The sequence below is a fragment of the Apteryx mantelli genome, chromosome Z (genome assembly GCF_036417845.1).
Source record: "Apteryx mantelli isolate bAptMan1 chromosome Z, bAptMan1.hap1, whole genome shotgun sequence".
Taxonomy (NCBI): Eukaryota; Metazoa; Chordata; class Aves; order Apterygiformes; family Apterygidae; genus Apteryx; species Apteryx mantelli.
In genome coordinates, this window is record NC_090020.1 from 9,330,400 (window position 1) to 9,347,064 (window position 16,665).

The window sequence follows — 16,665 nt, forward strand, 5'->3', positions numbered from 1 at the left end:
TGTAGAGGGCATAGGGTCAGTGTTTTCAAGCTCTTCTCCCACACGCTTTTGAGGAGTAGAACAAGGTATTTGAGAAAAAGAACAGCTGTATTTTTTTCATAAAGAAAGTTGCAAAGCTTGAGACTTTGGGAACAGCACCATTGACCACGGAGCCCAAAACTGCAAAGAGCTGCTGAGACTGAGAATTTCCATTGCATGGAAGAAGCTGAGCAGAGGCCTGGAGTCAGCAAGCTGCCAGGCAGGAGCATCGAAGGGCGGGGGGGAAAGCACTCAGCAAAATCAAAAAGAGACAGAGAAAAATGAAAGGGCAGATGCTAGAGTGGCAGCAGCTGAAGAGATACAGGCACATGACAGAAAATGTAATAGGAGATTAATCTCGTTTTCTCCATCTAGTCAGAACCACTAATGGCTTTTGCTCTTAACTTAGAACAATCTGTAATTCTTGGAGCTGTTAAAGCACTGTGCTGCTTCCTTCTCTCAGCAATTTGCAGCCTTGTTTGCTGTATGACTGAACTGCAAGAAATCACCCCGAGCATCTGGTGCAAACATATTTATTCACAGCTTACACCCTTCTTCTTTACTGAAATAAAATAAGCATGGTAAAGAAGAGCAAGAAGGAGACAAGGCTGTAAATATGTTAGGCTAGTAGAGCCCTGAGTAGCAAGTACTTATTGTGCATTAAGAACAGGCAAGCAGGTGAGCACAGTGAAAGAAGGGGACAGAGGGAAATGCAGTTTATATTTCCTAGAGGCGACGATAACTCAATTTTATTGCATGGCATTTGATATGTCCAGCCAAGGCATCAAGCATCGTGTGGATGTTAATATGGACTGAGGAAGTGACAGTTCCTTGTACTTATGAGTCCCAAGTTTTGTTTTTCATACACTCTGTGAACATACCATTTTTCAAGTGGTCCACACTTTCTGCAATAAAACACCTTTTAGAGCAAAATACAGGTTCTAGACCCAAAAGTGATGGTACTGTTCTGAAGAGAGCTGGCAGAAAATAATGATTTGCACTGCCTTGGCGTTTACTTGGGTATGTGGGAGGAAAAAAAAAAAAAAAATCATTTGTCTTCCCCGCAGACATTCTGCACTGAGATATAGCGCATGGTAAATCCAAAATGGTCGAGCACTTCCCATGTTCAGCAGGACGCCTTGAAGTTCCGGGCCAGAAGAGTGTTTGTGGGAGAAACAAATCATCTGACTGGTTTGAGAGGTCTGAACATTTCAATTTAGGATTTGGCTTATGGGCAGAAGCATGCCTTATCTGATCTGACAAAGTACTTTGAAAGCAATACTTCCTGTGAGCACCGGCTGGGGCGGAGGGAGAGCAGCCAGCTCTCAGCTTGCTGTAGCCTTGTCCGCAAGCTGGAATCTGCCTGCTGCGGGTGCTTCTGGCTGTTTCGCTGTGTGGCTGTACTTTCTCTGCCACCTGGGGCCTGATCTGAAGGACTCGTGGTCTGCAGTGAGCTTTGGATCAAGACGAGAGGAAGAAACAGCCAGGCGAGGTTCGCTAAGTAAACATTTTAGGGTCACTTCTGCACTCTATCGCCCTTTTCTTGCAGTCATGGGACTGCTAAAGTGGAGATGCAGTCAAGGTGGATGCAGGAGGGTGGACGGGGATCCCAGAGCCCGTGTCACGCTGCGCTGGGAGGAGAGGCAAACCTGCCCTGACTAGGGCCAGGCAGGGATTTGGTGGTGTTTCTTTAAGAATAAAACATCTGAAATAGGCTGAATCATCTAAGGCTGGAAGCAGCCAGGATCACAGAGGAGGAAGGAAGAGCGGAGCCCTCTGAACCCTTTCCATGGCATGCCGTGTGGCCCAGAGTGTTTTTGCCCCCGAGATGATATCGCAGGCAGCAGAATATGAGGGTGGGGAAGCAGTGCCAGCTATGCCCGTAACTGCATTGCCTTGAACTTTCCAGGGCCGTTGCTTTTGGCCATATCTGACTACAATGGGCTGTGGATTGATCTGTCTTTCTGAAAAACGGGTTGATTTTTGCTAGGTAACTAAACATTACATTAGGAGCTGAATTTTTTAAGGTATTTAGTCCGTGAGTCCAACCCAGCAGCCCATCCTGAGACATTGATTCTTGAAAACATGCCTATAGCAATGCAAGATTAATGAGATCCTGGTGATTGCTTTATCAGGTACTGTTGGAAGTGCGTAAGCATGCCCACCAGCTGTATAATCTTAAGGAGGCTCTACTTAAAGGATAATTGTGAAGGGGCAGAGTTACAGTTAGGAATCTGACTTGATCTGGAGAAGCTTCCTTCCTAGTTACTTCTTAATGCATGATTTGCTACCCTTAATTGCAAGGTTGCTTTCAAATGAATGATAGAGTTTAATGAAAGAGGTCAGGGATACAGAGTCTGCAAATAGGGAGGCACGATGCTCTTTAGAAAAGAGAATTCAGGCGTATGCCTATTGCCTAAGGAATGGATTGATCCTTTCTTCAGAGATGGTCACAAAACCATTAGCCAAAATGGACTTGATTATCCAGTACTGTTTATATGTTTCATGCTGTCTTTATCAAAATAAAAAAGCCCTTGCAGTTTATGACTGGATGTCTCAGATGTAGTTCCCAGATGAATTACCTGACCCTCTAGTTTGAATGGACAGATCCAGAACTTCTACAGAAACTCTATTTCAAATTATGTTATTTGTGTAATTTCAGTTTGGTCGCTGAACTGGGATTGTTACACATCCACATGGATCTCCCTCCTCATATAATGCCCTCAGTTGGTGCACAAGTGTACTATGTATTAGGAGCAGGCTATCTCCATGGAATTGCTGGCTTTTCAAGTGAGAGACAAATCTGTCTGTAAGTTAATAGGCTTATAGAAACGTAAAGGGCAGTTGTTACCATACACCTGAGCTGTATGACACAGGCTTTAGGATTTCAGCCAGTGATAGTGCAGCCAGCCCAGTAATTTCAGGTGTGTAACACGTCTGGAGTTCTGTGCATTTCTCTGTGGTTTTTCCTCATGAGATGATCTCCAGCTGTCTAGCTACACAGGCTCTTTATAAAAACTTTTTTAAAGAGAGAAATTAAAAGTAGGTCAAATCATGAGTGCAGCCAGACACACTGCCAGTGAGGCAGGATGAAGCCGTTCCCGGGGTGCGTAAGTTTAGGACACAGTTGCTGCCGTGTAATCATGGTCTGAAAGTCTGTTCAGGAGCCACAGTCCAGAGCTTTCAGTGCCAGGAGGGACCTCCAGGGCCCAGCAGTGAAGCAAGCCTTGCTCGTATAGTCAACTTGTGTTGAATTCTGGCCGAACCGTTGTGTTTGTGAATGCCATGGGACGTAAATACTCTCGATCCAAATGACTGAGCTGGTTTCTGTTGCTATGGGTGTTTAATTTTTTAAACATAAACAGAGGCATCCTTGCTCTGGTTCCTGGACTTTTCCTTTCTTCAGCATCATGGATGAGTTTGCAGAAGAGCAGCCCTTTAATTTTTGAAAGATCTCAATGCCTTGTGTGGCACATTTGCAATGCTGCTGAAAAGTGGGCTCTGGAAATATCTTGTTCCCCCAAACAGGGGGAAATTTCTGGAGAACAGGAGCAGGGGGACAAATGCAGTCACCCAGACTCCTAGCTGGAACATTTCTTGGCACAGAAAGGGCCTGGCTCACTGGGGAGGAAAAAGCTTCAGTACACATCACCCCGCAGTGTGTTGAAGCAGAAGAGTCCCAGTGTTAAAAGGCATTGAGCAACCTGCCTCTGATTTCTAGGCCAAGCTTTGCCACTTGCTCTTTACAGATGAAAAAAGTCTGCTTGTTGTTATTGTGTATTAACACAGCATCTATTGGGCTGCTTAGAAAACCGGAGTCCATCATGTGAGAAGTTGCACGTGGTGGGGGAAGAGAAAGTCCACTCTGGGCAGCTTTATGAACAGAGAGAGTGCAAAGGATGTGCCAAGGAAAGGAAGGAGGTGTTTTGCAGACAGGTTACAACAGGAAAAAGCAGGCATCCTGCCCCACCTGCTTCCCTGTGCTTACTTAGGCTGGAAAGTGCCTCATTTATTGTAAATATTAGTTGAGGTCAAGAGAGACTAGCCTCAGTTAAGAGGAATCAAGATACCATTTCCTCATTTCTTTGCAAACAGATCAGACATGAGAAGCCGGTTCTTTTCCTCATGTTATATCAGAGCAGCTTTCCTGTGCCCCCTTAACAGAGTGACTGCAAGCAGCAGCTCTGAGAATTTCTCACGTTCTCATGGTTAAATAGTTAAAACTGAGGCCAAAAGGCAGAGAAAAGTAAGATATACAGCATGTTAGGGACCAGTGTTGTTGGACTGGCAAAAGGTGGGACTATTCATATGGGTCCAGGTGGCTGTGGATGCACGTTTAATTTTAAAAAACCCAAATCCTAACAATACAAAGCAGATTTTTCAGAGTGTATGGGTCAGAGCATCTCTGCTCCCACAGACATGAAGACGAGCAACAGTGACTTCTCCTGCAGTCCAGCAGTTGGTCTTTCTATTTCAGGATCGAATTGCTTGCATCCTTTTTAAACCGCATGCTTTAGAAGATTCATTTATTCCTGTAACCTGGTGCTAATCATGGTGATTCTCCAAGAACTGAACAAGCTGTCCAAGGGTCCACCACTTCCTCCCTAGGGATTTTCAGCTGGAATTGGATCATGCTGAAGAACTGCAATTATTACCTGCTATACCCCTTCTGGGATCGCCTGCAATATCATTGTGGGAAGATTATTCTGCGCTTCCCCACTGGAGTAGGGAAAAGGCTTTCAGAGCTCAAGGTCTGTCTATACCATACAGCCCAACAGTGAGTACTTGCTGAACAAGGGCTATTTAGATCCAGCAGCCAAATGGGCAGGCGGTCTTGCCCTGTTTGTCTGGGCTGGTGTCTGGAGTAGAGCTAGGAGTTAGGAGTAGGGATTTAAACTAAGCACGCTCTGGGACAGAGATGACAACCCACATCTAAGTGGGGCAATAGTGGAGAGGGGTGGAAGGAAAATGGTGCACGGAGGGCTGAACAAGAAAGGCCTCAGCAATGGTAGCATAGAGCGGAGGGGGCCCACCTCCAGAGTGTGTGCACAAATTTGCACAGCCTGGGAAACAGGCAGGAGCAACTGGAGTCCTGTGTACAGTCACAAAAATTCAGCATAACTGGGATAACTGAGACGTGGAGATCACCAGACGCTCACACTGCTGGAGTCCTCTGATGGAGAGGTACAAGCCCTTCAGGGAAGACGATGTGCATTGCCCTCTACATGCAGGAGCAGCTCCTATGGTGGGTATCTACGGGACAGGTGACAGCTGGTGGAGAGCTTGTGGGCTGGGGTCAGATGAGAGGCCAGTGAGGGTGACACTGTGGTGGGAGCCTGTTACAGACCACCTGATCACTGTGGGCAAGTGGATGGGGTCCTTTTTAGGCAATGCAGGGATACCTCTGTGTTGCAGACCCTGGTTCTCACAGGGGACCTGGACTTCCCTGTCATCTGCTGAGAGAGCAGCTGAGTGGAATGCAAGCTGTCAAGAGGATTTCTGGAGAGTGCCAGGAGTAGCTTCTGGATGGAGGAACAAGATGGGTCAACCAGAACTAGTGCACAGCTGGATCTGCTAATACTACCGAGGACGAACTGGCTGGGGACATGATAACTGGTGGCAGCCTGGGCTGTAGTGACAGTGAAATAATAGAGTTCAAGATCCTGATAGGATTGAGGGAGAAAAGCAGCAAAGTAAATACCCTGGACTTCAGGTGAGAAGATTTCACTTTTTTCAGGGATTTGCTAAGTGGGACCCCATAGGAGGCAGCTCTGAAGGCTAAAGCAGCTCAGGAAAGCTGCCAGGGCTTTAAGGACAACAGTCTCCAGGTGCAAGAAAGATCTTTCTCGCTACTCATAGAAACAAGCAGACACATCAGGAGACCAGCATGGCTAAGCAGGGAACTCATGGCAGAGCTCCAATGCGAAAAGGCAGCATATGGGGGATGGGGGTGAAAGTAGGGATAGACTGCAAAGGAGGAATTTAGGAACATTGTCTGGGCGTGCAGGACTGGTGTTAGGAAAGTTAAAGCTCGGCAGCTGAGATTGCCGAGGGACATCAAGGGCAACAAGAAGAGCTTCTACTGCTACAATAACATCAAAAAGCTCAAAAAGGAAAACATGGGCCCACTGGTGAATGGGGTGGATGATTTAGTGAGAGCAGACAGAAATAAGGCCAAGGTGCTCAGTGCTTTCTTCGTCTCATTCTTCACTGTCAAGGTCTCCCAGGTCTCTGTGCTTACAGAGTTCAAGGAGAAAGAGAACTACCAGTGGTGGATTAGGATCAAGTCAGGGATTACTTGTCAGGTCTCAACCCATACAACCCCTACAAGCCCATGGGACCAGACAGGCTGCACCACGGGTGCTGAGAGGGCTGGCTGGTATCCTTGCAAGGCCACAGAGACTGGGGAAGATCCCTGAGAACTGGAGAAAGGCAGTTGTTGCACCCGCCTTTGGGAAAAGCCAAAGAAACAATCTGGGGAACTACAGGCAGGTCAGCCTCCCTTCGATCCCTGGGAAAATCAGGGAGCGAGTCCCTGGAGAACATTTCTGGGCACTTAAGGCAGAAGATGGTAACTGGGAACAGTCAGCCAGGAATTATCAAGGATAAATCAGGCCTGACCAACTTGATTGTCTTCTATAATAAAATGAAAGGGGACAATGTCTTGACTGGAAATAACCCTGAGCAACCTGGTCTGACCCCATGGCTGACCCTGCCCTGAGCAGGGTTTGGGCTAGACACCTCCCCTGATCCCTTCCAACATGAGTTATCTTGTGATCCTGTGAAGCAGGAGCTCCCATTAAAGGGGGATTGCCAAGTTTCAGAGCACACCAGCCCAGACTGCCTGGTTGCACAGTGGACCCCAGTCAAGGCTCAGTGTGCTTTTGGGCTGTAACAGGAGAGCATCAGGTGAGAGTAGCCAGGGGTTTGCTTTAGACATCCCTTTTCTGGATAGCTCAAGTCAGTCTCCAGGGTCTAATAGACCATCCATGTATTATAATTTTTCTTTTACAGTGTTTTACAGTGTGAAATTTGTTTAATGAACAGATGAAAGGAACAAACTGTCTTTGACCTACATGACAACTTTGATAGGTGCATTTCTAATACATTTGATATGCTCCAATTATTTCTGAATCATGAAAAAACTTGCAATAATACAGGCTGCCAAGAAGGCATATTTAATACACTAGTGGTGAGAAGAGAGTCCCTTATCATATTCTTGGCTTTGTGATCCAAAAATGATGAAAAGGTGTGAGAGGTCCTAATACTTGAGCAGCCAACAGTCACCTGGAGAAGGGGACTTGACCCAATAGACCTCCCCACCACCCTGCTGATATTTGATGTCCACACATCTGCAATAGATTAGGTAGTAATTTGCTGAAACTTGTTATTCCAGCATGAAAATCTGTAATAATACATAACTCTTCATAGCTTTTTTTGGTCCAAATCTTTTTATCATCTCTAGTAGGGACCTATATTAGGAGGAATTGGTCTAAGTAAAGCTACTGCACTGGACATAGGCAAGCGTATCCGTTTAGTAATTCCAGCTGGCTTTTGTTACATATTATGTGAAGCAAAATTATGTAAAGATCTGTCAGATGCCTTGTCTCTCCTCCCCACACAGCAAGTTTCTCTGAAACTGTAGCTGCCCCTGTGGAGTCCTAGATACATGTATGGCAGGGGCCTTGTTAGCTTTTTGGAAGCCCATCTTACTTGGTAAAAGAGTCATGCTGACTTTCAGCAAGGTGCCCAATTTATTTGGAGGCTTTCAGAAACTCTTGCTTAGGGGCATGCTGCATAGCCCTGTGAGTCACCATCCTTCCCGACTGTTAGGTCTATCTAACTCCCTGAAGTTAGATAATGAGGTTGTGCGACTAAATGTCATTTTGCTCTTTTTGTGGTATGCCTCATGCTAGGCTTTAGTTATGCAATGATGAAGCACACCCTCCATCGGCACCTAGATATGTTGTTGAATATATATATTTTTTATTTCTACTGTCCGCTGTGTGTATCTTAGTCATGATTTGAACAAAAATATTGGCATTAGCTCAGGAGATAATATAATTTTTCAGGTCCTAGTTTTTCCTATGGTGTTCATTCTTGCTTACTCTTTAAACCAGAACAGGTTTACTTTCCTTACCCTGCTATGAGGCCAGGGAATGATGCTTTCCCCAGTTCAAGCGCAGGCCCCCTTAGTCCTGATGAAAGAGACCGTCATCCTTGGCTTTGCTCCCGCCAACATGACATGCTTATCTGTGGCTTCTCCTTAAAGAATATGCCAATGCTAATTCAGGCTCTGCACTCAGCCCCACTTGCAAGCAACACGAAGGCAGCGTACAGGCCTGTGCCTTTACTGATCACATCTTGCCGCTTGGCCTTCCCCTTCTGCCCTGTTTAGCTGTCCCAACTCTGAAGGGTTTGTGCATCCTCAGGCCAGAAGAGGTGGGGAGTCACCTGCAGCTGCTGGCAGTCCGACCTGCCTTGGTCCTTTCACTTCTCCCTATCCTTCTCAGAGAGCAGTTTCAGGAATTTCATGTGGCAGAGGCTGGAGTCATTGACGTGCATCGCCGATGCGACCGCAGCCTGAGATCTCTCCTCGCTCCTGTCGTGCTGCTGTGGACTTGCAGAGCTGTGTATGTATTGCACACAGAAGTGACCTTCCCCTTCTGCAGTTTGTATCACACTAAACCTCAAAAACAACATGAAAGCAAGACCTGCATTTTCACTGTGCCTGGCAATGTTCATAATACCCAGCCAGCATCTTTGTGGGCCAGCTTATTGGTATGACAGCCCCATAACAGGCAATCAGTCTCTCCTGATGCCTCAGTTTATCTTGTGGAACAAGAGTGAATCCCTCATCTGCCTCGTTATCTGACCCTCCAGAAAGAACAAACTAATGAAGCACATGATTAGAGCACTCTGTCTTTCCCATATGACTTTGGGAAAATCATTTAATCCTTCACAGCTTCATTCCTTGTCTAGAAAAAGGGAAGAATGATATTTCTTCCAGCTCCTTCTCTACCCTTCCCATCCATGTCTGCTTTATCTGCTCAATCTGCAAGCTTTCTGGGGCAAACACAGTCCTTTACTGTGTGGGCATGTGTGTGTTCAGCACTTGGTATTATGGGCCTTCACCTGGAGCCTTCTGATAGCACCACGGTAAAAATAAAAGTAATAATCCACCATTCTGAGTCCAGGTAAGGTCTTTTAGATGTTTCCATGACTACCTCTTAGGCTATAATAAAAAGGCTTATATGGCATAAGCTTGGATTTCTTATATTGTCTTCCAGGGTAGTTACAGTGGAAGTCACCAAGAAGATAATCTGGTCAATAGCTTTCATCAAATGTTAGAAATCACCACCACACCAGTGATGTATTTGAATTTCGACTGCAATCTCTTGAATTGCTCTTGGGGTAGACAGAAGAGAGGAGGAGGAGAACTGGCAGGGAGAGATGCATAAAAGGAGGGAAGGCAGGTCATGTGGGCAAGGAAAGAATTTTTTCCAGCCAGCAACACTGAGATTTTCAAAAGCTCTGTGTGGGACCCGCTTCATTCAAAAAGCTGCCGAAGCAACTTTACAGCCAGGCGCAACGAATCCAGAGCCAGGGCTGAGTATTATTCCAGTATTCACTCTGTGCCTGTGCCCTGAAGGTGCTGGGTCTTCAGCTTTGCCCACCTAAACCTCCAGGTTTTGTGTTAGTCCTATGTCCCCTGCACCTTGCAGTTACCAGCTTATCTGATGTTTTCAAAGCCCCTTTGCAACCCTCATGTAGGCTCTCTTCATATGCCCAAACAGTGAAGGCCCAGACAAAGATTTACTCCTGACACTGCTGAAATGCAAAATTCTATTAAAAAAAGATTCAGTCCTCAAACCGGCTTTGCACAGCTCTTAGGAAGTATCATAGGGTGTGCACAGAGCGACAAAAGCAACCTACCTATCAGTGGGACTGAGTCAGAAGTTGCAGGCATGATCTCAGCCACGAGCAGCATGAATACAGTCAGGGACAGCAGGACAGTGATACCTGCAGGGAATGAAAATAGAGAGGAAGGATGAGGAACGTGATCTCTGCAGCTCCTCTTACGATGTCTGTGCTGATAAATATAACCTTGTCCTGATCTACAGCTAAGCCAAATGCATGGCTTTGTGCTTGTCAAGACAAATGAGAGCTTCTGCCAAGTGAGAGTATCTTTGGATGCATCTTTAGCCGCTCTCTTTCCCCTTGTCTCAATTACTCCCAAAACCTTGTTCCTCTTAAAGTGATGGAGAAGTCTTTGCTGCTGAATGAAATGAAGCTTGCAGAACTTGTAAACTGTGCTGTTCTTGCAAAACTGGGCTCAAGCAAAGCCCAGCCAGTTTTTAAGAGCTTCCAGAGACTTCACAGTCACAAGTAATCTTTGGCTGTTGCTCATTGTATAATGCCCTCCGTACAGCTGCAACCTGATTTAAACGTAGCTCTTTGTTTATTTGCTCCCTCTGGAAAGGCTGTTGCAAAAACTCGCCGTTCTGGTGCTGAGAAATCACCTTCTGTTTCACAGCCTGCACGAACATTATGCCCTATTTTTTGTGTCAGCATCGCCTTTTAGCTCAAATAATTCTTTTTCTTGACTTCCCCCTCTTCTTTATAGACAGCAGTCCTATTCCCCTTAGTTCTTGTTTTGCTTCATGGAAGCCAGGCCACTCAGTTTTCCAACTGCTCTACGGACCCTCAGTGCGCTTGTTCCTTTCTGAATGTCTTTGCCCTGACCAGTTTTGTGCACAATATAAAAATTAAGATCTCACCTGGGCCAGTTTTGTGTGTTTCCTGCTTTCCCCTGTCTTCTACTCTTGGAAGCACATATAATAGTAAATCACATTTAACTCTTCTTTGACTGTCACTTCTTTGCATTTATGGGGAACTCATAGCTTGGTGGTTTGGGGACTTGAGGACCTGGAAGATGAGAATCCAATGCCCAGTCACTGCTGCTCGTGACCCTTCAGAGAGCCACTCCACCTCTCCGTAACTTAGTACATCCTAGCTGAAAAATGGAGCTAATCAGCTGTGAAATGCATTGAGATGCACTAAGGAAAAGAGCGACAGGGGAGAGAGTGTTATCGTTGCTGCCTGTGCCAGCGAAAAGTTTTGCCTCATCCCAGGATAAAATCAAAAGGATGATGTCAGTAGAAGTACGTAGCACAGTATGTGTGAATGTCTTACAGAAAGCTGTTACCCTGGTTTCTCCAACCAAACAAGTGCTTCAGCTGCTCCTCCAGGGAAATCTTTTTTATCAAGCACCATTTATTTCCCATTTTATGGAGAAGACTTAGAAAGGAAATGAATTTTTTAGCACTTACCTAAAGAAATCTTCTCTCCTGAATCAGCTGGCAAGAGGAAAACAAGCAATGCCAAGGCAGATATCAGAACGCATGGAATCAGCAGGTTCAAGCCATAGTAGAGTGTGCGTCGGCGCATGGTGACGGTATATGTCACATCTGGATATGGTTCTTTACAGCATTCATAATACATCTCGTTCCTCTTTCCTGGGACACCTGTAGAGAGGGGAGATCAGAGCAGTGGGGAGAGGTATCCCTGGAAAGGGGCCAAGCACATGATGGTTTATGGCACCTCTAATAGTGTGGTCTCTCACCAGAGCTGAAGGACTTTCAGGGACCACGTGGTCTATCCCTGACCACGAACAGATCCAGCCCTGCAGAGGATGTTCCTGGCACAGGCAGCAACAGCCACCTTGGTGCTTCAGTATTTTTTGCTTTAAGTCTTAAGCCAGCAATGGGGTGAGAAAAAGGAGACAAACTGAGCCCTGTCTTGACCACTGAACCAGTTGTTCCCTCACAGAGGATCTAGTGTAGGGGTGTGAGCACGCTACAACTACCTCCAGACAGTCTAGGTTCAGACCTGAGCGGGCATCTCGTCTGACTCCTGAGGTTCAGTCTGAGGGAAATGGAAGGGATTTCTCGCCACCTCAACCTCCGTGGGGTCTCTTACTGCTCAATACTTCCAAATATCAGACCCAGGAGTGCTTTGAAGTGTCTTGTGGCAACTGAGAAGGGAGAAGAGAAACCCCTAAGGCTGTCACCAGGCAAAAGTCATTTTCTAACACTATGGCCACAAGGATGAAAACATGGTGAACAGATTAAGGGGCAGAAGGGACAAAGTATGTTTTTTTTCCTCAGCTCGAAGTTGTTTGAAAGCTGAAATACATCACTACAGGGTTAAACCAGCTGTTGTAACTCTTAGTATGTCAGTGTCTTCAGCAACCTCTGAGGCAGCTGTGCAAGATTCCTGCTGTTCCTAATCCTGCTTCTGCATTTTCTGAGGGTTTTTTTCATGCCTTTTGAGTACTCAGAACCTGGCTTAGCCACAGAGACTCATTTGGGCTGAATAAACACAGTTCTGACCATCCCAGTCCCAACAAGGAAAGATTTGCAAACAGTAGCCAAAGGATAATGCAGCAAAACATACCTTCTGCCTCCCTGCAGAAAGCAAATGGTGACAAAGGGAGGATGTCATATTCACTAGCCCATGCAGCAGATTTTCTGCAGGACAGGTGCCGCTAGTGGTTATTTTTCTGTCATTCTCTTATATAGTACTTGCTTTGTTTCATCAGGAAAAACAAATATGATATGACTTCCGTTTTCAAAAGGGGTGTCGAGTTAAGCTTAAAGTCTGTCACCTCTGAGGGTTAAGAAACATAGCTGTCCAGCACAGCTGTACTGTGGATTGGCCAAAGTGACCAGGTTGCAGAAGACCCTGCTTGGCAGGGACATCTAAGACTCTGCTTGGCAGGGACAGCAGCAGCACAGGAAATGTCAGGGGAAGTTGGAAGACCTTTCCTGCCACCATTGCTTACCTCCTTTTTGTTTCTGCCCACATGACAGAAGATGCTATGGCGTGTTTGTTCTGGCAGGAGTGTGGCAAAAGCTCCATAAAGGATATGGCCGTGGCTGGCTTATGGTGTTAACTATCACTATAGTTGTATGGGCTAGTTAAGGGTCAGCTCTGTCCGTGCCTTATCTGGGAGGAAGACAGATAAATCAAAAGCCAGTCTCTTCATCAGATACACAAAGCTACCGGACAGAAATAGCCACTATAAAGGAGTATGTGAAAGCCAGGACTGCTCTGAAATGGACTGATTTTAGGATGTCTCCTTGACTACGCATTTGGACTAGCAGATGAAAGATCCTGTCTCTGAGTTCTCTGTAGGGTGGTCTAAGCTCTGTTGATTTCCATAGCATTGCTTCTGATTTAGACTTACGTCAGTGAGTTCATAATAAGGCACTAGGAGCTAGCTCTGAATAACTAATTCTGGGCATAGGATCCTCTTTTTAAAAACACAGGTGTCTTCTGAAGCACAGAAGAGAACAGAGATATCTTGAGCTGCAGTTATTTGCAGGAACTGATAGACACTTTGATCATTTTCTGGGCGAGAGGAATTCATTTCTGTAAAAGCTCATTCCAATTTCGCTGAAATAGTGTTTTTAAACCCAATCAATTTTTGGCTGATGTGCTAGAATAGATGTGACATTATGCTCAGTGTGTCTGTATGAGACACAGATCCAAATTTAGTACTGACAAACTGTTCAAACACATCAGGACCAACAGATTCCATTTACGTACAGGTTCCCCTGAGTTTCATGCTGCTGCTGCAGAACACAGTGTTTTCAGACACGTTTGAATGAATGTGTTTGAAAAATTCTCTCTGATCAGTGATTTTTTTTTTTTTTTTTGCTGACTTTTACATAAGAGCGTTTAACACCTGTATTTCAAACTTCCCAATTGGATTGCTCATTTCTCTGTACTTGGGTTTTGCCTTTGAAAATTAGACTATGGAAGATTTTAGCCCGTCAATTTACCCACTAAATCCCATTCTCCATTTGAAATGTAGTTAGAAATATCAGCCTCAAGCATCTGCAGATCAAGTAACCAGCCACTGTGGGTCCAGGAGCCAAACTTCAAATCACACTTCTGCACATCAAAAGGGAACCAGCGGACGTCAATGTAACACGTGCTCTTCAAAATGCCTGTAGATAGAAATATGTGGAATCAAATGTGTGCAGGGTGCAGCCCATCAAATGGGGAGGACAGGGTAGGGGTACAGAGTACATGGGTGTCCAAGTGGTGCTGCTGGGTGTACCTGGACAGGCTTTCTAAAGGGGTTCCTCCTTAAGGCTTGCTCAATTTCTGACATGCTCAAAAGCCCTGAATTAGACCTACAATCCCTTTGAACATGCGTTTTTATGCTAAACCTTGCTCACTGGCGGCCTTTATCTTCTACACGCTAATCTGGGCCTTTGTTTTAACTCTGGATGTGTCTGGTTCACTCGTGGGCCTGCTGCTCCGCAGCCTTCACCTCACCTCACATGCTCACCATGCCTTGCCAAGCTCAGAGAAGAGGCAGTTCTGCTTCATCAGAAAATTATCTCAAATGCCGAGCTGACCCTACCTGTTTGGAATAACTGTTTCTGCCTGCTCCCTAAAACACCAACTAATGTGAATCCCACTTTTAAGTCATATAACTGAACAGAGTTTCGTGCTCCTCAGTAAGTGCTCAAGCTGCGCCTTTTGAAAATTAAATCTCCAAAGCAGAGGTCCTTTGTTATTGTCTCCGTCTACTGTTGCAAAGGCTGAGGATGTCGTTCATGATCGCTTCCCTGCACAAACAGTGCTGTTCTGGGGTGGCTGGATTCCTTTGGTTTGTTCCTTTATGCTCAGGCGGGTTTCCCTCCTGCTGTCACGGCCCTTTTTGGACTGGCTGCAGGGAGTCTTTTCTCCCATTTTCTCATGAATCTCGGCTCCGCTCCCTTCCTTAACAACAGACTGCTGTCCCATTCTTGTCCGTCATCTCCGCTTCTCCGCCTAGCCATATGTACTGGAGCTTGTTTCTCTAATGGACAGCAACAGTGAGTACAGCCTCCTCTTGGAGTCAAGGGAAATAAAACTTTCATGAAGCTTTGGGAACACTCTTTTCCCTTCTGCAGTATTTTCCCATGTCTCAGTTAATCTAGCTGCTTCTGCGAGCTCTTGGTGCTGTTAAGTAGGCTGATTATGAACATTTTCCTTCAAAAATGGATTGGACAAATTATTTTACCAGCAGTTAAATTCTTGTAAGTAAAGATTTCCTGTGCTTTGCATAACAGATTTCCTTTACTGCTTATTCCTTAGCTTCTCTTTCCTTGGGGTCTTAAGTAAGCAGTTCTCCACCATGGAGTTTGCAGCTCACTCTGGATGCAGTCTGCATACGTGGTACCGCTTCTCCTACTCCATCAACAGAAAAGAGACTAGCAGGGCACCAGATCTGCCTAATACAGGCACCACCTGCATGATCTACCTAAACAGACCCTGGGGGCATGGAAAAGGCTCTGCCCTGGTGAATGCCAACTTTTTCATGTTGTCTGCTGCTCCCTGGAGAACAGCCTTACCCGCAGATCTGTCCCAGAGAAACCACATGAGTGCTTTAAGTCATCTCAGGGATAGGGATCACCAATGAACCTGTGGATATGCTTGGAGTCGGTCTGCCAACAGCTACCTCAAAAAGCTTGGGTGTTTCTTGTCCACCACAGCAAGCAACTGTGGGAATAGCCTGGGTGTTTGCTGGTAGGTCACACCTGCCAGGACCCTGCGAGCACTGGAGTCAGCAATATGCCTGGAAAGCAGGCGAGGACCAGAGTCTGGCCAGCTCTGGACTGGTCTTAGTTCCTCTTTTCAAGAGTTACAGGCTCAGCCTAAGACTGCAGTACACAGAGGGCTTTGGTGGGAGAGCAGTGCTGCTCCTGTGACTCATCCTGTAGTCACAGCTCTCTTCACTCGCAAGAAAGAGCTAACCGGGTTGCACGTAAAACCTCCCCCTGTGATAATGTGCCGTGAGGGTGCACACCACCTTGCTTTAGATGGTACCTCTGCTGGGCTCTGAATGTTGGAAGCAAACTGCTCAGGAAATACATTTATTCGTTTATGAAGTGGAAATCTGCCACTAATAATGGACCTAAATCACTTCAGCAGGTCTGTCCCATAATAGATGGCTTGCAAAATTTCTACCCACAGACTGCTTCCAAATGCTTGGATTTCATTCATAAAGGAAAACTGTTTGTAATTATTCAAAGATACACATTGATTTAAAGCAAACAAATGTGTTCTGCATACCTGGAGGAATATATTGACAGGATCCAGAGTAATTCACCAGCACATTTGTGTGAAATGTTGCATCAAATCTTTCATCAGCGCTGCAACACAATGAGAACAAAACAAAACCAAGAGAGAGCCAACAGACGTATGACTTTGGATGTAGTAGCTTTCAACAGAACAATACTCTTTTGTCAGAATTTAATGTACAGGATGTCTGAATTAAGGGCTGTCTTACGCCTAGGCAAAGGGCCCACCCCCATCAGTAGCTCACCTTCTCATAGACGTTGTTGGCCTGTGCCTGGGTACACTGGATGCTTGCCCTAACGTCCTTGAGGAAGGGAGAGGCAGAGCTGGTGATGTCTCAGGGCAAAGGCAGAAGGGAAGGGAGCGGGGGTAGTGTCCCGCCAGGAGTCTCCAAAGACCAGACAGTCGGGAGGACGAATCTTTTCTGGGACTTCTGTCAGAATCGGGCAGCTCACAGTGTAAATTAAGCTATTTGTTACCCAGGTCTGCGGGAACAGTCCTGCA

At 45.9% G+C, this 16,665-nt stretch overlaps 1 protein-coding gene across 1 annotated transcript in view; it reads right to left on the bottom strand.

Moving 5' to 3' along the window:
* Positions 1-16,665, bottom strand: part of LOC136995359 (neuronal acetylcholine receptor subunit alpha-7-like) — a 52,468-nt gene that overhangs the window by 11,648 nt on the left and 24,155 nt on the right. Inside the window, exons 5-8 of the mRNA XM_067315979.1 lie at positions 16,156-16,235; positions 13,869-14,036; positions 11,352-11,546; positions 9,955-10,041 (exon numbers count right to left, since the gene is read on the bottom strand). Of these exons, the coding sequence (XP_067172080.1) occupies positions 9,955-10,041; positions 11,352-11,546; positions 13,869-14,036; positions 16,156-16,235 (530 nt within the window). The remainder of the gene's footprint in view (positions 1-9,954; positions 10,042-11,351; positions 11,547-13,868; positions 14,037-16,155; positions 16,236-16,665) is intronic.